Here is a 23,188-nt window from a genome sequence, read left to right on the forward strand (position 1 = left end):
ACCAAGTTTCTGGAAATATCTTTGGGTTAATTTTTTTCTTGTCTTTATAACTCACAATGTCAGAGGCTGTCTCTAGAGCCAAATCAAAAGCAGACTTTAACAGGATAATCAGTGTTTATTATGATAATCTATTATAGTGCCTATAAATTAACGTGACTGATTTCTAAACAAATTTCATTTGTGTAGTTGTTAACCAAGCACATTTATATCAATTAATTTGTTGGGTTCCAAAGTAGTAAAATAGGTAATTTTAATTCTACTTTTGATAAATGTGGAAACTTAATTAATAGAGAAGTTAAATGTTTTGTGGGAAGTCGCAAGTTTATTAGATGGCAATGCAGGATTCAACTACATGCTCACATTTAGGTGACCAAACTTTCCATTGCTCTGTTTGGACTGCTGAACAAATATAAGGACTAATTTAAGAGCAGTCATCCCAAGGGCTTGCTAAGGTAGTTCAGTAATTCTAACATTGCTCAAAGCTCTGCTTTCAAATCTTCACTTGAAACAGAATTCTTCCAAATATATGCTAATCTAAATTACTTAAGGAGGATTAGAAAAAAATCTGAAATTGGGGTGCCTGGATAGCTCAGTTGGTTAAGGGTCAGACTTCGGCTCAGGTAATGATCTCATTGTGAGTTCGAGCCCTGCATCAGGCTCTGTACTGACAGTTCAGAGCCTGGAGCCTGCTTCGGATTCTGTGTCTCCCTCGCTCTCTGCCTCTCCCCTGCTCACACTCTTACCTTTCTCTCATTCAAACATAAATAAACATTAAAAAAACAACAACCTGAAGTCATGGTAGTACAAAGAAATACGTGATCAATTGGGATAGCTTTTAATTAAAAACAGTTCACTATAAAATATAATGTTATATTTTAAACATAGTATTATTCTACCACTATATTAAATATGAGTATAAAGTGGATTACACTGATGGAGTCATAAAAATATTTTCAGAGGTGGAATACATATGTAGCTTCCTAAAGTAAGGCTTTGATGGATATGGTACACATTTACATATATAAATTTTTGTATGTTGGTAAAAATAATTCTTTTGTATCACTGCATTTTTCCTTTTGAAGACAAGCGTATATAAGTTATAAAAGTTTTCTGAAATAAAAGTATGCAGTTTAAAGTGTCCATTCTTAAGCTATTGCTTTAGATTACTTCTACATTGGAAGAATAATTATGGAACTATTTTTGTCATAGATGTATCACTCTCAATAATAATCATAGGCAAAGAAAATAAATCCAGAGGATAAAGGGTTTTATTTTCCCCCTTATTGAGAATGAAAATGGTAAAAGAGAATTAGTTGAACACTTTAAAAATACAGGATCTTGTCTATTTAAAGTGTTAGAGGGGCGTCGGTTAAGCATCTGACTCTTGATTTTGGCTCAGGTCTTAAGCCATCTTATGGCTTGTGGGATTGAGCCCCGCATCTGGCTCTACACGGACAGTGTGGAACCTGCTTGGGATTCTCTCTCTCCCTCTCTTTCTGCCCCTCCCTCATTCACACTCGTTCTCTGTCAAAATAAAAAGAACATTTTAAAGTGTTAGAGGATTGCATATTTGCACAAGGGAAAGCTGATTAATTGTGTGTAACTGACTTTAGGTTGGGCAGTCGTTTCACAGTTTATGAATCCTCTGAGAGAGCCAATGTCTGAAAACTATAACTATTTAGATGCCATGGGTGAGGGTGATTCCATAAGAGTTTTTACATTAACTCCTGCTCTGCATATGACAATTGATGTTACCCACACCTGCAAGGCATTGTATTTACCACTAGTCTACATCCTGCCCACAAAGCTACTTTATTGTTAATGTAATATAATTCATTTTAATATTTGATTAAATGAATTTTCAGGCTTTATTAAGAATATTAGTAGTTAAAAGCACCTTCACTGGCTGTGTTTGCCTGCCCGTAATTTATAGGTATCAGCTATGAATTAAATATTTATTGAATTTAATAGGCAACTGTGTGCCAGTCCACATACTAGGCAGAAGGATACGAAGACATTTCTACTGTGACCATGTTGGTCAGATTAACTTCCCTTTTTCTCCTTCCTACTGATGTCATCAAAAGTCACTTGACAGTTTAAAACCACTGTCTCATTAAAAAAGGAACTGACTTCTTAGGACTTGCGTTTAAAACCTCCCTGCACAGACAGGTTGTGTTCACTCTGAGATGGGACTGGTGCAAGCAAACCATATAATCCTCAAAATTATTTCATTTTCTTGGTAGTGCAAATTCAGCTTGAAGAATCTTTGTGCCTTTATGGAAATCTAGGAAGACTTTGTGTCCAAAAATAGTTGGAAAAAGGCAAAGATGAGAAGTGATGATCTGAGAGCAGTCTCTCATTAGAATTTTCTCACCCTTTCTCTGGGACCCCACTCGGTGCATTCTTACCCCATCTTCTCTTTTGGAACTAACCACTACCTCCTCTGTGCATTTGGGGGAGCTGCCTGGCACTGAGCCTCTCCAGGTCTCCAGCTGAAGCAGGGGAAGTCCTTACTGTGGCAAATCCTTACTGTGGCAAATCCCACTAGCACAGTGCTTTGAACAGAGTCAGTGTTAAATAAGTACTTTTGAATAGAATCCAAATACTTTCTTAAGTAGGCTCTTCCACCTTAATGAAGTAAGAACACACTGGTATTTGAGTCCCTCAGTTGGAAGGGAAAATGTGAAAAGTAAATGAGAATGGAAGAATACAGGCAGGGTTCCAGGTAAAGTGGGGGAAAAAATGAAAATGGTTCCTTGTAATTCAAGCTAAGTGCTCTCAATTCTAATCTCTCAGAAAGATAGAAATAAAAAGGTGAGAAGCAAAAAGTCAAAACTATGTAAGATGTAAGATAGGAGGGATGCTGTGCTACAGGTTATAACCATTTAGAATTACATTCACCTAAAGGAGAACTGAAAATATCACTGCGTGTCCTGGATACCACCTATCAGGCATAACATACACACACGCACGCACGCACGCAAGCACCCACCCACGCACGCGCCCATGCACACGCAACCCAAGATAATGTACTAATAATTAGGGACGTCTGTTTCAAAGAAACAGAACAGTACTGTCTGAACTTTGAAGAGACTTTGACACAAACTGGCTGTGTTAATGTTAATGTTGTTAATGTTAATGATGTTAATGCATCACTTCAGTGTCTGGGTCCGCATCACTTAAGTTTACAGGTCCTTTGGGGAAGCTGCAAGGGTAGGAGTAGGCCGATGGCAAACTAACTCCATAGAGTCTTTAATGGAGGGTGTGTTTGGGGTAAGTTTTTTCTAGAGTAGAATGACCAGTTAAATGTGACCCTTGCACTCAAGGGTGTTGCGTGGTTATTGCAGTTATTTTTTTTTTCTTTATCCACATCAGTCCATATTATTGTCCTAAATGACCCTATCTTAGTTTAACGATGTAATTGTGCCAGACAGGTATTCAGATTTGTTCATTACTTTACCTAGGACATTATAGAAAAATCAATATGGCTTTATATTTAGAATTTTATAGGTCTAAGTTGTCAAAAATTATGCATGGTAAAAATAGCTTTCATGCATCTACCAATATATGTTGAAGGGTCTGTTTATATCATTATCAGGCAAGAATCTAAGCATGAGAAACAATATGTGTCAATAGACAAGAGGTAGAATTTCCTCTGGCTTAGACTTGAGGCACAGAAACTCCAAAAATGGAGAAATTAAAAAAACAAAAAAGAAAAATCTCTAAGTTAAAAACATAATTTTTATACAGGTATACATTTCATGTAAGCTCTATTTACCCTAAAATTGTCTTGATACTTAGATAAATAGATGTGCTAGGATTCCCATTTTTCGAGGTGTATAGTTTTGCTTTATTTCCAAAGAGTAGGATTTGAGGTCAAGAAAGGTACTGAAAAGATCAGAATATGTTTGACCTCACCATTCTGGGGGTTCCTCTTTGTTGTGTGGGGGCCTAGCACAGAGCCAGACACTTAATAATTTAGTGGAAGTGGTTTTTGTTGGTCCACATTGAGATGCAATTGTTACAGTTCTCTCACCTCATTTGGAAGAAGTGTTTATGTTCCAAAATAAAATCTTGCAAAATAATAGCTGTAGGCAGAGAACTGAAGAAACCTAGCATAAGGTATTAAGATACTGAAAGCTGGAGAGAGCCAGATGAGGAATTTGCTAATCAACTGAGAACAGTGTATGTCTCTCTTTATTTCATCCTCTCTTTTGACCAGGAAAAACAGTGACTTTCCAAAATACATGTTCTTCCTTGTTACTTTAAGTGTTTTTTGAGATACCCTGACTCATACTCCCAGAGAACTCATTTCTCCCAGAGAACTCATTTAGTGTGTGAGAAGTTTATTTCAAGTCTTACATGCAGAATGAGTAGTAGTTTCACTATGGGAGATGAAGTGAGTGATATGGATCCAGAGATTAGAAAAAAGGTAATGACCTTGCAGTCTTGGCTTCAAGTAAGGAAGCTTAAGGAAAAGAATGAGTGTGAGCTAAGAGGGTAGATCATCTCAGTTGGGAGAGAAAGAAGTTGCAAAAACTTTTGTTTTCTTTTCTTTTTTTTTTTTTTTTCAACGTTTATCCATTTTCTTGCGACAGAGAGAGACAGAGCATGAACGGGGGAGGGGCAGAGAGAGAGGGAGACACAGAATCGGAAACAGGCCCCAGGCTCCGAGCCATCAGCCCAGAGCCTGACACGGGGCTCGAACTCACGGACCGCGAGATCGTGACCTGGCCGAAGTCGGACGCCCAACCGACTGCGCCACCCAGGCGCCCCTGTTTTCTTTTCTTTAAATGTTTATTTATTTATTTTTGAGAGAGAGCGGGAGAGAGAGCACAAGTGAGGGAGGGACAGAAGGAGAGGGGGACAGAGGATCAGAAGCAGGCTCCGTACTGACAGCAGCAAGCCCGATGCAGGGTTCGAACTCATGAACTGTGAGATCATGACCTGAGCTGAAGTCAGATGCTCAACCGACTGAACTACCCAGGTGCTCCTGTTTATAGAAACTTAAAAAAAAAAAGTGTTTTTACATTTATTTATTTTTAGAGAAAGGGACAGAGAGAAAGCAGAGGAGGGGAGAGAAGGAGAGAGAGAATCCCAAGCAGGCTCTGCACTATCAGAGCAGAGCCCAACATGGGGCTCACACCCATGAACTGTGAGATCATGACTTAAGCCAAAACCAAGAGTCAGACACTTAATTGACTGAGCCACCCAGGTGTTCCAAACTTTTGTTTATTATTACGCTTGTAACATACATTCTGTTTTTAGCAGGCTCTTCTAAGCCCATTGGGAGCTGGCTAGTGATTTTGTATATACATCAAAATTTTGTATATGCTTCATTTAACTTGGACATCTTTGTTTTCTTCAGTTGTGCTGGTGTTGAATTTTCAATATTGTGGAGACTGCAGAGATGTTGCATGTGTGTGTATCTATGACTGTTTAATGGTCTTTTGGTCAGGCATCCTGAAAATTGTGTATTTTCAACAGAGATGCATGCTGGGGGCATGCAATGACTTCTGGGAAATCTTCAAATGTCCAAATGGGTTCAGCTCTGTGAGCACTCACAGCTGACAAAGCAGCACTCTTCCAGATTCCTCTACTAATTCTGTAGAAGAAAAAGAGGAAGAGTTGTTGCCTTAGTTAGCAAACATACACGTAATTAGCTTTTTAAGCCTGGAAATTTTTTAAAAATTATTTTTAATGTTTATTTTTCAGAGAGACAAAGCACGAGTGGGGGAGGGGCAAAGAGAGAGAGACACACACAGAATGCAAAGCATAAGCCCAGAAATTTAAAAGAACTTGGAAGTTAATCTCTCTTCCGTGTTTATTAGCAGTGTTTCCTCATCTTTCTATAGGTTATATATTTTTTAAACATCACAAAGCATTTGAAGAGACCAGTTGTCTCTACTTTATATATAATGTTGACAAAGAAAGCATTAACTGAAAATTAAAAGACATTTATGTGGGCAGTTAGAATTGCAGTTTGGGAGCCACAGATTGAGATAGAAACCCAAACTGTGTTCCAAGGAAGACAAAGAGTGGGGCAAGGTTATATAAAGGTGGAAGGTTAGGAATGTAGTTTTCATTTAGATCCTCTGCAAAACAGGAATTGAAATTAGGTTAACTGGGATTGGTTGTGTATGCAAATGCATGGTTGAAGCTTGTTAAACCCAACTGTCTCCTTTAGAAGTGAAGACCACTTGGGGCGCCTGGGTGGCGCAGTCGGTTAAGGGTCCGACTTCAACCAGGTCACGATCTCACGGTCCGTGAGTTCGAGCCCCACGTCGGGCTCTGGGCTGATGGCTCAGAGCCTGGAACCTGTTTCCGATTCTGTGTCTCCCTCTCTCTCTGCCCCTTGCCCGTTCATGCTCTGTCTCTCTCTGTCCCAAAAAAAATAAATAAACGTTGAAAAAAAAAATTTAGAAGTGAAGACCACAGAAGATCCAATTGTCACGGTGAGGGGGGAAGTTCAGTCTAGGCTGAGGGCTTGTGGATAGCTTAAAAGTTCAAAAAGTTCATAGTTTCTCTGCTGAGGATGTGCATAAATTCCTCCTCCCTTATGGCTTACTGGCTATATTTAAAAAAAAATTTTTTTTTAAATTTATTTGAGAGAGAGGGAGAGAGAGAAAGATGATGCAAGTGGAGGAGGGGCAGAGAGAGAAGGAAAGAGAGAGAGGATCCCAAGCAGGCTCCACATGGAGCCTGACTTGGGGCTCAAACTCACTAATCATGAGATCATGAACTGAGCCAAAATCAAGAGTTGGATGGTCAAGTGACTGAGCCACCCAGCACCCCATCCTGGCCCTACTTTAAAGGAAACTTTTTTAGCCAAGCTTGCTTGCTTGCTCCATTTTGAAATATTTTACTATATATATAATCATCCCTCTAAAAGAAAAATCAGGCATATGTAATCAATGTTGCAGAGGACAATAACAACAGACAGGTAAGGTGGCTGTTTGGTACAGGAAGAGGCTTACACTTCAAGATACACTATTTTTGGTTAAATTATCAAAATATCACTTTTAGCACCTTTCTGTGCTAGAATATCTGTATATTTATAATTTTTCCAGGTGAATGTATTTCATTTATTTTAAATCACAACAATAATCTATGCTCATTGTACAAGTTTATATATGTAAGGAAGTACCAAAAAATGATTAATATTCTCCTTGTTCTCTCTTACACTCCCCACTAGCATTTTTTATTCTTTTTATGAAATTGAGATCATATTATATTCATTACTTTTCCCCCACACACTGTAAATATTACTTTTGAATTTTGCTCTATTTTACAGTGTCATGGATGCATCTCCATAGGTGGATCTAACTGGATTTAGCACATTCTTTCTAATCACTGTATAATGTTCCATAATATTATATACATAGTTTATTCAGCCATTCTTCCCTTAGGGACTTTCAGGTTATTTCCAATGCTGCAGGCAATGTCTTTGCTAGAGAATTAAAAGAGCCCAGTTGAGAATCACACTGTGGATTCAAATGTTCCTTCCAGCCAGCAGTGTCTAAGTCACCGACACCTTCTGTCAGGAAGATGAGATGACTCTTCACTGTAGAAAGCTACGTCTCCCTGCAGTCCTGTGGGTCCAGGCTGGGTGAACTGTTTGTTTTGTGCTGGAGCATGACATCCTGGTCACTCAGCATCAGCGTCGGTGGCCGGCTCTGAAAGGAAGATGGTAGTAGGAAGAGGGAGAGCTGGGAAATGACCAAGTAAAGCTCCGGGGTAAAGCAGCCTATTGTTGTCTGGCTTTCCTACACATCCAGTTCTGATTTTTACCTTAAAATGGTAGTTAATGAGTAAAATCTTGACAGACTTTTAGATAGTTTTTTGATCTTGTTTTCTAACACTAACCGACAAAAAAGGACTAATTTAGAAAGCCTGTGTCTGAAATAATAATATAAAGGCAAAAGCAAAATAGCAGCCAAAAGCAAGGAAACCTTGAAATAAACCCAGAGCCTAGAATTTCTTCATTTGATGGAAGTTCATCTTTTAGAAATTCTTTTTCAATATACAAATTCTAATTCAATAGGTCTTTAACATAGACTGTCTTACTAAAGAAGTTCACTCACTTCATTTAACATAAAATATATCATATTTAAGTATTTTAAATAGCATATCTTAATATTTTTATATGTGTTGTTATCTTTAAGATTTTGGACTATCAGGCCAGTAATGATCAAGGTGTTCAGAGCTGCTCCTCCAAACTTAGCATAGCTAACTTGTTTGTGTGACACAGGACGATGCTCCACAGAAATACACCATTGATCGTGGCCATGGCTTTCGATGTGCTGTTAATTGGCTGAAGACAGAGTGGAAGCTGGCAAATGGGGTCTTTTTCCAAACTTGGTGTGAGACACTTCTCACAAGCTCTAGAGAAGAGATCTGTAATTGACATTCATGTAATATGGAGGGGTGGGGCGTGGGGGTCTCACAAGATAACCATTCAAAGCCAGAAAGGAACACCTATGAAAAGATGAGGAATCTGTCCCTCTCCCTCCCTCCCTCCCTTCCTCTCTCTCTCTCTCTCACACACACATATGTAAGTATGTGTGTATGTATATATATGTGTATTTATATATATGATATTTTCTCTATTTAAAAAGTAATCAAGGGCAGAATCAAAAGTAGCTATTGTATGACTGTCTGCATGTCACAGAGATTTGGAAAGATAATTTTGTGGCGATCCATGTCATCTTGCCTTCAGAGTGAACTGAAACTGGATTTGCATTCTTGGGTGCTACATGAGCAGCTTTGTGACTTTAAATAAATCACATCCACGGTTTTCACATCCACGTAGTGAGTGAGGGTTATTCCTTACTATGTCAAAGGATTATTGGGAGACTTAAAATGAGACAATAGATATGAAAATGTTTATGTTGTATTGCATACATTCTGGTTTCCCTCTTAGGAAGTTCAAGAGGACTTCCAGTAGGAAGATGTTTCTTTGTAGGATTAAAAGGATACATAGAAGGGCAGTGGAGTGAATAAAACTTTGTGAGATGTGAACAATGGTGCCAATAACCAGACGTAATTTTAGAATTATCAAGAGTTTCTATATCCTTTATCTCATTAGTTCTTAACAAAAATCCTGTGTATCAGTTAGGCTAATTTTTTTTTTATATCCATTATGCAGAGGAGGAACCATGACTCTGAAATTAAATGAATTAGCCAATATCACCTGCAAGCCTATAATGGAGTGAAGTTCTTTTTGACTAATAGTTCAGTGCTTTTTATATTAATCTATGTTGTCTGTCAATGCCAGACAGTTGGCAAATACTAAACAGAAGTCTAATTGATTCAAAGGATGATTATCTCCATCCCTTGGTTGATACTCAGCACATTCTGTGGTATGCATGTATACCAATGCATCAAAGAGGAGAAAGAGGGTGCAAAGTCCCTTTGAGAGTGCAAGTCCCCTAAAAACAAGAAAGTATGTTATTCCTTTGTGTTCTCAGTGCCCAACTGAGAGCCTAGTACTTAATAGGTTCTCAATAAATGCTTGCTGCTGTTTCTGTTGCTTTTGAGATACTATTCAGTGTTGACTTCTTAGGAAAGATTCATTAGAAAACATCATATGAAAGAGGGTTAGTTTTAGAATAAACAGAATCTGCTACCTCCTTCCCTCCCTGTACAGTAAATGATTTCCTAAGAATTCTTTCATAGGTACAATTATTAGAAAGATAAAGGATGCTTAGGGAAGCATGAGTAATTACCATTTCCACTTAAATGCAAGAAAGGTAATACAGGTTCTACTCTCCTAAACATGAACATGAGGCTGTTGAAAATTAGGTCTTTGACTAGAACAGGCAGAAATACACAGCTGTCACTAGGGGAAAAATGCCTTTGAGATAAAGTGGAACTTCTCATATCTAAAGAGTAGGAGCATAGTGTGTTTTGTTTGATCCATACAAATTATAGTAATTTAGTTTCAGCCTGAACAAGCACCACAAACAAAAACTGGCAGGCAGGGTCTCTATAGGAGTGGCCAAGCAAGTCAGTTTTCATTTCCTTCCAAGCCCTAGTTTGGCTGATCCATCCACAGAAAAACAGAACAAAAGCCAGAGATTACTGCACCCTAAAGCATCCAAGTGGCTTATTCGGCTCAGGGTGTATTTATAGCAACCTGGCTCACACTGAGAACTTCCTTCTCTATTCAGTGAATGTGCTAATGTGCAAATGGAAGCTTCAGGACCATAACAGTAGACGTAGATGCAGGGTGTGATCAATGAGTAGATTCTCAAGCCTGTTGTGATTTTGATCTAGCCATGCCTTTCAACCACCACTGTGAACATTTACCTCAAAATAGGCTCATCCTCTTCTTCATGTGCACATTCTATTTGTAGATGTTGCTATGAGGACAGATTCATCGAAAATGACTGATGTGGAGCCCGTGGTCAACAATTTTGCATCTTCAGCAAGGACAGGCCGCCGGAATGCGGTGCCAGACATCCAGGGCTCAGCAGGGACAGGTGGAATCTCGGAGTTGCCCCTCAGACTGGAGGCCCTCTCCATGGAGGAAGGTAACACACAAATTCTCTTCAAAACAGTAGCACTCTCTTCTTAGTCCTTTCCTCTGGAACAGTCTCTCTTTTAACTAGTCATAAGTGCTCTTTTTTTCTGTGCCTTTTTTCACAAGTGCCTACTAAAATCTCTCAGTGTTTGCTTAAGGCTAAGTACATTTTTTAGGCTTTCTGAAAGTGGACAGTTTTACCTTTTTGTCTCGATGTGTATGTGGAAGCTGAACATTTATTTATTCATTGAACATGTATAGCCATGCACAGTGCTAGTAATTGGGAATCAGAGGTGAACAAATATAATCCCCTCAACAGACTTACAACATTTATCTAGAAATACTCAGAAATGAAATAGTTTTCTTTCTGTCATCCATTGGCAAACCACTTTGGCAGGTTCTATTTCACTGTAGTATTCTCAAGTCCTTCTGTTTCTCACATCTAAGAAGAAGTTTATTATCAGTTAAAGATGAAATCTTTAAGGTGAGTATTTGTATAAAAGGTGATTGTTCTTCAGTGGAAAAAGTTGAATTAAGGAAAAAAGGGAGCTGTCAAACTAATGAAGGGAAATCTCGGGTCTTTCACCCCATTCTTACATACATCTCATACAGCTTCCAGAGCTTAGTCTTCTGGAAATAAATATAATGATACTCTCAGTAAAGTTTTAAAGGAGTCTTTTTATTTAAAAATATTTGTAGAGGTTAAAGAAAAAAGTGTTACCAAAATACCTGTGCTTTGTGCCCCATGTTAGACGTCAAGGTAGACTTTAGTATGTGTACAGAAATTTATGCTTGCTGGCAATGAGGCAAGAGAAAGCTAGAAGTTTGTGCATATCTACACTATTCATGCAAGTCCCAGAAGAGGGCTCTTGGTCCTTTGCTTCAGGACATTATTTGCTACCTGGTAAATTACAAATGTTCCTGGTTTGATCCTTATGAAATAAGTAAATCTTGGTTTGGCCAGGGACACCTCATCTTTTCCCAGAGGTCATTGCATTTCTCTTATGAGATACTACAAGTAATAGTAAAAAAAGTATATATACACACACACAAACTATTATAAGATGGGAAATTGGAAAGAAAGAAAATAAATAAAAATGTGTGTAATCATTTCGGCCTTTTAAGTTTGAAAATGGAATATGGTTATTAGAACATGATGTTGCTGTTGAAGGGCCATCCTCAACTAGAGAGGGAGAGAAGCTAAGTTGCTTATTAGTATAATGGGCCTAATTAGAGTTTACGTACCCTAACTGCATACACACAAAACCTTAATGCTTACTGATGTTACCTGGTTAACTCTTTGTAGGAGAGTGAGTAGTTTTCACCATTTTACTTCCGTCGCTAGAGAGACCATTATCAGAAACAATATAGTTACTATTTTTATACTGTTAAAGAGCAAAAATTTCAGCTAAGTAAATTTGAAGATCTAATGACTTTATTAACTGATTCATGAATCAGACAGCATCCTATCCAGCAAGTAGAGGGGAGCTCTGAGGAGTTGTACACAATGGAAGGTTTTTATAAGAAGGAAGGTGAGACAAGGAAGTTATTAGCAAAAGAAAATAAGGATTGTTCTAAGTAAGGTCACATTCCCTTAGAAGGTAAGGAAAGGGGGTTATTAGGTGGATTATTAGGTGGTTAAGTGGTTTCCCTCAGATCTATCCTCTTTGATATTTGTTGTTGTTGTTGTTGATAAATATTTTTAGGTGGGAAAAATTCTAGGCTCACAAATGTCTTGCATCCTGCATGAAAGTAACCTGTCTGAAATTTGCCCAGTTCACACTTTGTCTTAATCTATCTCTTATAAATTAATAACTGTGATAGGGAGGACAATGATGCCTGATAACATATGAGCAAGTAGGGACAGAGGGCGGCAGCTGTAAATGTCACAAAGGGCCTTTCCTTAACTCCCTCTATCACTGTTCATTTGATCCATTGTTCAATTTAGTGCCCACTAAGTGCTAAGCACCATTCTAAAAACTAGCAGCATATGGGTGAATAAGACAGACATAAAGTCTTGCTGTCCTGGATGATATCTACAATGGGAGAGTTAGGTTATAAACAAATAAATATATGTCAACAGTATCCGTTCTATCAGAGAATTAAATAGGATGTTGTGGTAGAGTTACTGTGGTTTTAGATTGAGAAATTAGGACAGCCCTCACTGAAATCTGAATGACAATGATGTGTTTTGAATCACAACTGAAGGAAGCAGCAGGCACCAAAGATCAGAGGTAAGAGCTGTCTTTGCAGAAGGAGCAGCCAGTAAAAAGCCCTTAGAATGGACATGCCTCCAAATCCTCTTTGTTCCTCTGATCCTCACCATACCACCCCTCTGTTTCAAGATTACAAGTAGCATTGTGTCTGATGAAATCAGCAGTCCATTCTTAGTTTCCATCCTACATGATCTCTTGGAAGTTTTGTCATGATGCACCGTCCCTTTCTTCCCCTTAAGACTTTTCTTCTCTTGGCTTCTTGGACATTCCGTTCTCCTGGTTTTCTTCCTGCTTCACTGGCTGTTCCTCTCCTGCTATTGTTTCTTTCTCTCTCTGATCTCTTAATGAATTACATGGTACCAGAACTCAGTGGTTTCTTGTTTGCTTGTTTGTTTTTGGTTTTGTTTTTTACATTGTCTCTATCAACATTCCCTCCTCTTGAGATACTGTCCGATTTCACTGGGACAATATCATTTTCCTGATAGCTCATGGATTTGTTTTCTCCAGTTAGAAGCTCCACTGACTTCACACTCATAAATCCATCTGCCTATTTGACCCCTGCTTTGGCTATCTAAGAGGGATCTCAAACTTAATGGATAATAAAGCGGAGTCCAGATATTCTCCCTAATACCTGTTCTTCCTGCCTCTTCCCTGTCTTGGTGAATGGCAGTTTCACACTTCCAGTTGCCAGAGTCAAAATCTTGGAATCATCCTTGTCTCCCCTCTTTCTCTCAACTGTGTATCTAATCTATCAGCAATAATTGTCAGTTCTACTTTCAGATTTGTTCAGCTAGCTGCCATTTTTCACCCAAAAGATCTGGTCTCTTGGTATCCCTCTGACCCCATCTTCTGTTCTTTTTTCTCTGTATTATCCTGCCTGCAGTTCCTTCCTGTACATTGATAGCTTTGACTCTAACTTTCTCTCTGCTTAGAATGCTCTCTCCCTGCCATTGGCATAGCTCACCCCTTACCTTTTCAGGTCTTTACTTGCATGGCCCTTCTCCCCAGCTAACCCTAGCTAAAATCACAACCTCCATGCCCCAAGACTTCTTGAAAACTCCTATTCTCCTCCATAGCACTTCTCCTCCATAACAGTTAGGACTATTCTCCTCCATAGCACTTAGGACTCCTCACATACCATACGTTTTACTTATTTTGTTTATTCCCCATATCCCTCACTAGAAGTCTCCTGAGAGCTGGAATATTTTTTTCACTGCTTGGTATATTATACATGTTTAATAATATATTTCCTGAATAAAAATTGAAGAACTGAATAGAATCCATCATATTGAACTTCAAAGATGCCAGTGATGATTTTGGCAAGAGTATTAGGGAGGCAGAAGAGACTTAATAGCTTTCATTTAAAATGGAGACCTCAAGAGATATGTTTTAAAGGATAAAAGACAAGATAGTATGTGGAAAATTTTCAGTTAAAAGAAGGCCTTTGTTAGTTCAAAGTTGGTGGTGATGTGAGGAAATGAGGAGTCAGGAGCAAGGGAAAGTCAGGTGAAATGAAGGCGGGAGATGATTGTTAGAGTCAGCTTGCTGATGAGGCAGAAATGGAGAGGGTCCCAGATCTTGAAGGAATACACTTGGATAGTCTGAGCAGCACCGAGGCCAGCTCCAGGATTGTGCGGTGAGGTGTGGTTGGTTGCACAGAGCCCTGGGTTCAGAAGAGATTTGCACTTGCTGTTGCTGTCTTGAAGTTTTCCATATGTTTTGAAGACGGGGTGCTACATTCCCACTTTGCACTGGGCTCCAATAAATTATGTAACCAGTCCTGAGGAACACATTTTCCATTGTAATAAGAGGAAGGGTAGAAGGAATAAGTACAGACTACGGGGTTTTAGAAATTTGGTGGTTGAGGGAGCTTTTACCTGAAGATTTTGATTTTTTTTTTTCTTTTCTGCAAAGTAGTGAGATCATCTTCTAAGAGCAAAGGAGGTAGAAACTGTGAGGAAGCTGGAGAGAGTGTGATGAACTATAGGGAGATCATTAAGGGGGTTGGGCTATGGAGCCACTTGACCCGGTCCAAATTGTGTTTCTGTCACTTACTAGCTCTGTGACTGAACAAGTTACTTAACCTGTTTGTATTTCAATAGACTAATCTATAAATGGAGATTGTGATAATACCTAGGAGACTGCCTCGCATGTAATAATTCTGGAGAATAGGAGGGAAAGGTAACTAGGAGAATGTTGATTCCCAAACCTATCCATATTTCTTTTCTTTGTATAGTTTCCATATCTAGATTGAGGGCAAAGCCTCTCCTAATCAAGGAGAGAATTATTAGGATGCATAAAGGAAGTACTAATGGTTTCATTCCACTATAGTATAAAATATATTTCACCATATTCTATAAATGAACGGAATTATTTATTTATTTTTTAGATGTAAAAAAGAAAGATGAAGAAACAACACAATGCCAATTGGAAAAGCCCCCAAAAGAAGAAAAATGAAGGCTCATAAACTATCAAAAGTGCTGAATTTCTGTAAACTGAAAGACTTAGTGGCCCTGCTTTCCTGAGATGTTTGATCTGGTAGTAACTATGGTAACATTGCAGCCCTAAGCAACACGTGTATATTAGATAATTTTGTTGTGATGCTACTCACTTGGAATGCAACCACAATGTCCAATGTAGGCTATTAAAAGGCATATTACTTCCAAATTGCACCCAAGGAAAAGGTTAAGAATGTATGGTCACTTATATACATATCATTATCTATAAACCTAACAAAATCCACTGTTCTCTTTTGGATTTACTTAGCCAGATGTATTTTTAATTCTGTTTTTATGGTAATGGGCAAACCATTTTCTTAGTAAATATAAAACAAACACCATTCATTTAAAACTATGGAATTTGTAGGGCAGTATTTTTTTTTGGATGAGAAGGAATAATAGTCAAAAACACATAGAGAACATTTGTTTTTAAAGCAAAAATGCACTATTTTTCCCCAAACCCTAAAATGATTTGGAAAAATTGCAAAACTTTGACAACTTAAATATCTTTAGGATATTTTTGTTTGATGTATTTTGCTTCTAGTCTATGCATACTGTGATTTTTCTTATAGACTCTTAAAATACAAAATTTGTGACAAATTGTTTATATGGAACATGCCTATTAAAATGAATTTCACTATCTTCCTTAACTTTGGTGTATGTGTGTGCATATGTTTTTCTTTAATAAGACTTATTCAAAACACTTTACTAGTTGCTTTATACTGTCTTTTCCTTTCTTAGGGCTTATGTGTATTGTGACTTGTTTCTGAAATGATTTCCTCAGGAATGCAGACCATCATTTTTATATCTTCCCTAAAGTAACTAACATGACACAAATATTTAGTGAATGTTGTAGGTAGAAATAGCAAAATACTTGCTTTTAATATATATTTAAGTATATATTTTAAAAGGAACAAAAGCAAAACCAAAGTTGTAGTAAATTTTATTAGACATTTTAGAAAAATAGTAAAATTCTGAATTTTTAGAAAATGGACTAATGAATTTATTTTAATTTTCAGATATATATGCATGCAGTTATATTTTATTTGATTGTTGACTTAGGCCATGTCTGTATACAGTAATCAAATAAACTCTTCACTGCTCAAGAAACTTGTTCTTGATACAAGTCTTCTTAATTTTATCTTCTAAAGTATACCAACTGAAAAATGGTGACACACTTTAGAAGAGGAAGTTAATAAACTTTGCAACATAAATCACCTCCTACTTATTATTTCATTGGCGAAGCCTAACTTCATATCTTATATATACCAAAGGGGTAGATTGCAAAGAACCTGATTGTTTTAAATTCTCAAATATAATTTTTTTTAGGTAAAATAATCAAAAGTAATATCTTAGGTGTAGCACTAATTTATTTTTTTTAACTTTTTAAAAACTTATTTTTTAATGTTTATTTTTGGGAGAGACAGCACGAGCAGTGGAGGGGCAGAGAGGGAGGGGGACACAGAATCCCAAGCAGCTCCAGGCTCTGAGCTGTCAGCACAGAGCCCAGCACAGGGCTTGAACTCACAAGCTGTGAGATGATGACCTGAGCCAAAGTCAGACGCTTCACTGACTGCGCCACCCAGACACCCCTAAAACTAATTTAATTTTCAATTAAATGTATTACACTAAAATTGTAATTCAGGAAGTTATTGAATGACATGATATTGTATAAACAGTATAAAGAGTATTAGAGGAGAACAGTGATTTTTAACTTGCAGGGTAATGGCAATTTTACCTCTTGAGGACATTTGTCAATGTCTGGAGACATTTGTGACTGCCACAACTAGGTTGGGGGACAGGGAGAGAAAGCGCTGCTGGCTTCTAGTGGAAAGAGGCTAAGGATGCTGCTAGGCTGCCAAATATCCTGCAGTCCTGGGAGTGGACCCTTACGGTGGGTGGACCCTCACAGCAAAGGATTATCTGGCTATGCATGTCAGTAGTGTAGAGCTTGAGGAACCCTGGAGCAGAGTTAAACTGTTAAGCACAAGAATTTTTTTTTTTTAAATTAATCACTAGTACTTTATTGTCTACAAATTTTCAGAACATTCCTACTGTCCAAATGTTTAGTATTTGTACAATAATTTCCTTTTTCGGTCTGTGTGAGTGAGCTATATACATTGTATTATGTATAAAAACACGATGGCAAACATCAAACTGAGTCTTCATTGCTCCCCTGTTCTTTTAAATTTATGAAGGCTCACTTTCTGAAATAATTATTGTTTTGGTCCCTCGTTCTATTTTTTTAAAGTTTTTATTTAAATTCCATTAGTTGGGGTGCCTGGGTGGCTCAGTCGGTTGGTTAAGCGTCCAACTTCTGCTCAGGTCATGATCTTGAGGTTTGTGAGTTCAAGCCCCACATCAGGCTCTGTGCTAACAGCTCAGAGCATGGAGCCTGTTTCAGATTCTGTATCTCCTGCTCTCTCTGCCCCTCCCACGCTATGTTTCTCTCTCTCTCTCTCTCTCTGTCTCTCTCTGTCTCAATTAAACTTAAATAAATTCCAGTTAACATACAGTGTAATATTAGTTTCAGGTATATAATACAGTGATTCAACTCTGCCATACAATACCCAATGCTTATCACAGCAAGTGCCTTCCTTAATCCCTACCACTTTTTTCACCCATTCTCCATCCACCTCCTTTCTGGTAACCATCAGTTTGTTCCCATAGTCAAGTGTTTCTTGGTTTGCCTCTGTCTCTCTTTTTTCCTGTTGCTTATTTGTTTTGTTTCTTAAATCCCATGTATGAGTGAAATTGTATGGTATTTATCTTTACCTGACTTATTTTGCTTCACATAATATTCTCCAGCTCCATCCGTGTCATTGCAAATGGTAAGGTCTCATTCATTTTTGTGGCTGAGTAATATTCCATTGTGTGTGTGTGTGTGTGTGTGTGTGTGTGTGTGTGTGTGTGTGTATATATATATATATATATATATACCCCATCTTCTTTATCCATCAGTCAATGGACACTTAGGCTGTTTCCATAATTTGGCTATTATAGATAATGTTGTTATAAACATCAGGGTGCATGTATCCTGAATTAATGTTTTTATATTTAAGTAAATACCCAGGAGTGCGACTACTGGGTCATAGGGTAGTTCCATTTTTAACTTTTTGAGGAGACTCCACACTGTTTTCCACAGTGGCTGCACCAGTTTGCATTTCCACCAACAGTGTAAGAGGGTTTTCCTGTCTCTACATCCTTGCCAACACCTGTTGTTTCTTGTGTTGTTGATTTTAGCCATTCTGACAGGTATGAGGTGATATCTCAATGTAGTTTTGATTTGTATTTCCCTGGGACGATCAGTGATGTTGAGCATCTTTTCATGTCTGTTGGCCATGTGTATGTCTTCTTTGGAAAAATGTCTATTCATGTCTTCTTCCCATTTTTAAATTGGTTGGTGACTTTTGTAAGCATGTGCATTTTGGATATGTATGACCTGAGTTTGAGTAGCTCTCCTACTCACTAGCTACATGATCTTGGGAAATTTACATCATTTCCAAGTCTCAGCTTTATCCTCTGTACAGTGATATTAAGAATAGTAGGGGCGCCTGGGTGGCGCAGTCGGTTAAGCGTCCGACTTCAGCTAGGTCACGATCTCGCGGTCCGTGAGTTCGAGCCCCGCGTCAGGCTCTGGGCTGATGGCTCAGAGCCTGGAGCCTGTTTCCGATTCTGTGTCTCCCTCTCTCTCTGCCCCTCCCCCGTTCATGCTCTGTCTCTCTCTATCCCAAAAATAAATAAACGTTGAAAAAAAAAATTAAAAAAAAAAATAAAAAAATAAAATAAAAAAAAAAGAATAGTACATACTTTATAGGGTTAGTGGAAGTAATAAATGAGCTATATGTAAAACACTTGGTGAATGGCTGGTAAAGAATACTTATTCAATAAATATTGACTATCATCATCATCATTTTTATTCCAGATGCTTTTGCCATTATTTTCTGGTGGTGGAGGTTGTGGGCAGCTGAGTTTGTTAGTTTGGCTATCTCTGCCTTTCTGTGTGCTTTCACAAACATCCCTAGTTCTTGGTGCTGGGAGAAGACATTATAATGGAAATTGACAATTCATAGTAATTACCACATTAGTGCCAATTCAGTCACACTAATAAGCTGCTGACAGGTGATGAACATTACCCTTTAACAATGAGTCACCTCACTAGTGTTTTATGACAGTTACTGCAACAAAACAGAATTTCGAGTACTTAAATGAGTAATGTGTTCCATGAAAATGTAAAAGAAAAAAAATTAACAACTCTTGGATCACAGTATTATGTGGTATTTATCTCTCATTTAGGATTAGGAGACCAGAAACGAAGCCATGTCCCTTTCACTACTGCTGGTAATGACATACATTCCAAATGTATATCTTAAACCACTTATTTATCACAAGGCACACAGAAATGTTCCATTATATACATATTTATAAGTATTATATGTTACAGGAGGTATCAGGCTTGTTGAATATTTACTAATGAAAGGATTTTTTTTCTAAGATAAAATCCAGACAAAGGGGAATGAGAGGTCAATTGTAGTTTAAAGACAAAATTGAAATAGCCTATCAACTTTTCGAAAAAAAAAATCAGGCTCTTTTGGAGGAATCTTTGCTTATTGTCAATGACAGTGTCAACAAAACTATCTAGTTGGGCTCATTAAAGGAAGTCTCGAAGCCCATTTTTGCCATTGTCTATATATAAGCCACTTGGCTTAGTCAGTAGCTAAATAATAATTATTATTGTCAGATAAACCAGGACAAAAGGGAATAATAAAGCTAGTAAGCAGTTATTTGGAAACTTGACTATTCAAAGGAAGAGAAAGCAGAATAAAAAACAATTTTGCTCCTTGTGCCAAGAGATATTTTTGTAATTTGGGCTGGAAAGGTTGGAACCATCTTAGAATGTGAATTACCACAGAGCAAGGCATCCTACTTCCAAGAGGAAATGGTGCGTTTGCTTCAATTTTGCTAGCGTAGGTGGCTTTGGCCAGTTTGGGAGGTGATGGTTGTAGAGAGAGAAAGGGGGAGAGGGAGAGACAGGAAGAGTTACAAAGCACACTAGCCTGTTGTCTTATCTGTAAAAACTGACACCTCAAATTCAGATTACAGTTCTACTGTTTGCTATCAGGACTTTTGAAGCACTCTCTGTGCTTCAATGTATAAAATGATGAATTATGAGAATTAAATGAGTGAATACTAGTAAATTGCTAAGGAAAGTGCCTGGAACATAGACAAGCTATTATTATTTTTTTATTTTTATCATCATCATTACTATTAATTGCTTGAGCATAGAGTGGCAGACTTTCAGGTGAATGTCTGTTCTTTTCTATGTCATTTGCTAAAGTACATTTTCCTCCTATTCCTTTGCTCTCTTTTCTTCCTGTGAGCAGCACCTCTTTAGCTAAAACTAGGACTGATTAACCAGAGTGGATTCCATTTTTTCCAGAGTTATTGATGTTAATTCTTATTGAACATGGAAAATCTGAAGCTGTTTAAAAGTGGAAACATTGGCTCAAGCAAAAGGCTGGAAAGGTATTGTTGCTCCTTGTTAAAATTCTAGGGAGGATTTCTTATTGAGCACATACCAATAGGAATAATGATAATAATATGTATACATAATAATGATAATAGTAATAATAATTATATAGTCATACTTTGAGTGACTGGTGATTACTAAGTACCATAGTAGATCCCTCTGAAGTTTCATAATAATAATCATACAAAATAGTTGCTAATGTTTCTCATTTTGCAGATGAAGAAAATGGATTCAGGGAGTACCTTTGGGAATCCACACAAGTAAGAAAGTGTGAAAGTGTGAAAGGCAAGAGTGACCCAGGATGAGGCTCTCAGAGTCAGGATGTGCACTGCCTCTCTTGCACCAAAAGACCCTCTGCTCAAAACAGAATTCCACTCAGGATTCCTAAAAAATTTTTAAAAAGTTGTATATAGAGAGAATAGCACATAAGCCCTCTTGAGGCATTTATGCCTTAGCAGAAGGAATTTTATTTATTTGCTTGGCATTTATTTATTCACTCCCTCCTTTATTCATTTATATTTTACCTTATCACAAAAAAGATTTTATATGACAAGTGCAATTGCCATTTAATTTGCCATTCACTTGCAGGACTCTAAGGAATGGAAAATAGTGAGGCACCTGTGGCTCTTTGGGGAGGGAAGTAGTGCCCTGGAAATGACGCAAAGGGGGGGACAGGCTGAACTGAAGAGAGAGGCACCACACCCAAACTTGACGCATTTCACATTTGTCCTGGGGCTGCCTATAACTGGAAAGGGCACACTGATATTCTGTGGGAATCACAAATATGATCTGTCATGAACTAACTGTGAATATCTTAAAGGTAGGGCCTCACAGGCAAGTGAAATGATCTCCTTTGTTCCATGTAGGTATGTTTCAGAAGCTGAATAATATCTGGCAGCACTGATGGCAGAGGAGTCCCTGAAGCCCTGGACAGGTATCACTACAGAGGCCTCGGGGAACAATTCTTCTCAGAGTAAGATGAGAAAAAAAAGTCTTGCCCCACCTTTGAGCATATGGAATTTACTGTTAGAGCTCTTGGAAGGATTTTGTGGTGATTTAGAGACATTAGACATTCGAATATTCCAGTTTTATAATTACATTTGCACCTAAATTGGATTTCTATTCGTGTAAAAAAAATTCATTTTTAAAATATTTCTTCATTTGATATTATAAAGACTGTGGAGAACAATAGAAAAAATAAGGGGGATATCAGTCAATAGATGTAAATTTGGTTTCAGAATTTTGACCTAAATTCAACCTAAATTGTATTCCTTTGGGTAAATTTTCTTTTTACATGCAACAATTGCTCAAAATAGACACTAGGTGGTGCTGGCACCACGTTTCTTACTGATTTCACTTCTGTCACATTTAATGTTTTCCTAAGGTTTCCAACTTGTTTTGTTTTGATTTGTTTGTTTCAGCAATTATGCTATGTGTGTGTTCAGGATTATTGCAAAAACAAATAAAACAACAGCAGAAAACAAAAATAACTATTTAAACAATTTTTCTGAGACAGTTTAGAAAGGAAATTATGGGTTTAAGAAAATGTGCTAATCTCTGATTATTGAATTTTTAGGATATCCTATGTTCTTAGATACCAAAAGAGGGTGCTCTAATACATCTTAAAAATACACTTCTTAGAAATACAAAGGCTACAACTTTTTCTTCCATGCAACAAAGAGTTCTTTTTTCTGTATAACAGGGGCAACTTTCTTTTTTTTTTTTAATTTAAGATGGTTATGCACAAATGTCTTATTCATTAAAATCAAGTTAAAAACAGTTCTGAATTCTCTACAGTCTTAGATTAGAATTGGCCTTTGATGTTTTTAAAGTTAAAAGTGCTATTTTCAATTGTGACTTTGAGACTTTGAAAAGCCCCTGGCAGCTTGAGCGCAAGTAAATGGTATATGAATGTGTGGCTTTATTCTCGATTTAATTAAAAATACCTTCTATCACTTCAGAGTTTCCCCTCCACTTAGGAGGAAGATGAGTCTCATGAAAATATAATGTGGGTTAACTAAGTGATTATTCCTGGTCTCCTGAAGGCAGAAAGGGAAATAGGGAAAACTTTTTCCATAAATTCCCTTGCACGTTGTGTGGGAAACTTGCATGCACAAAGGGGGTGTTGGCCAGATAGTCGTGGCAAAGTCCCTGCTGGAGGTGAGAGGCCCTGAGCACAGCTTCTTGATATCTCTGGAGTGCTGTCACTGTACCCAAGTTCCAGATTCAGTGATAGGCCACATGTGGGTGAGCAGGGAAGGGAAGGGAGAGACAATGCTTAATATGCATTAATAGGGGCGCCTGGGTGGCGCAGTCGGTTAAGCGTCCGACTTCAGCCAGGTCACGATCTCGCGGTCTGTGAGTTCGAGCCCCGCGTCGGGCTCTGGGCTGATGGCTCAGAGCCTGGACCCTGTTTCTG

At 37.9% G+C, this 23,188-nt stretch overlaps 1 protein-coding gene and 1 long non-coding RNA gene across 5 annotated transcripts in view; both read left to right on the plus strand.

The window, feature by feature from the left end:
• Positions 1-15,889, plus strand: part of PKIB (cAMP-dependent protein kinase inhibitor beta) — a 155,363-nt gene extending 139,474 nt beyond the window's left edge. For all 4 annotated transcript variants that reach the window (XM_040474526.1, XM_040474528.1, XM_040474527.1 and 1 more), the window contains 2 exons: positions 10,359-10,535; positions 15,131-15,889. In XM_040474526.1, the coding sequence (XP_040330460.1) occupies positions 10,359-10,535; positions 15,131-15,198 (245 nt within the window). In that variant the 3' untranslated portion in view covers positions 15,199-15,889. The remainder of the gene's footprint in view (positions 1-10,358; positions 10,536-15,130) is intronic.
• A 3,151-nt stretch (positions 15,890-19,040) lies between these two features.
• Positions 19,041-21,906, plus strand: LOC121029995 (uncharacterized). Its single transcript, XR_005790019.1, has 2 exons — positions 19,041-20,765; positions 21,636-21,906. It is a non-coding gene; the product is annotated as an uncharacterized LOC121029995 (long non-coding RNA).
• Positions 21,907-23,188: the final 1,282 nt, after the last annotated feature.

Source organism: Herpailurus yagouaroundi, unplaced genomic scaffold, assembly GCF_014898765.1.
Source record: "Herpailurus yagouaroundi ecotype Mexico unplaced genomic scaffold, PumYag 139, whole genome shotgun sequence".
NCBI classification, from domain to species: domain Eukaryota; kingdom Metazoa; phylum Chordata; class Mammalia; order Carnivora; family Felidae; genus Herpailurus; species Herpailurus yagouaroundi.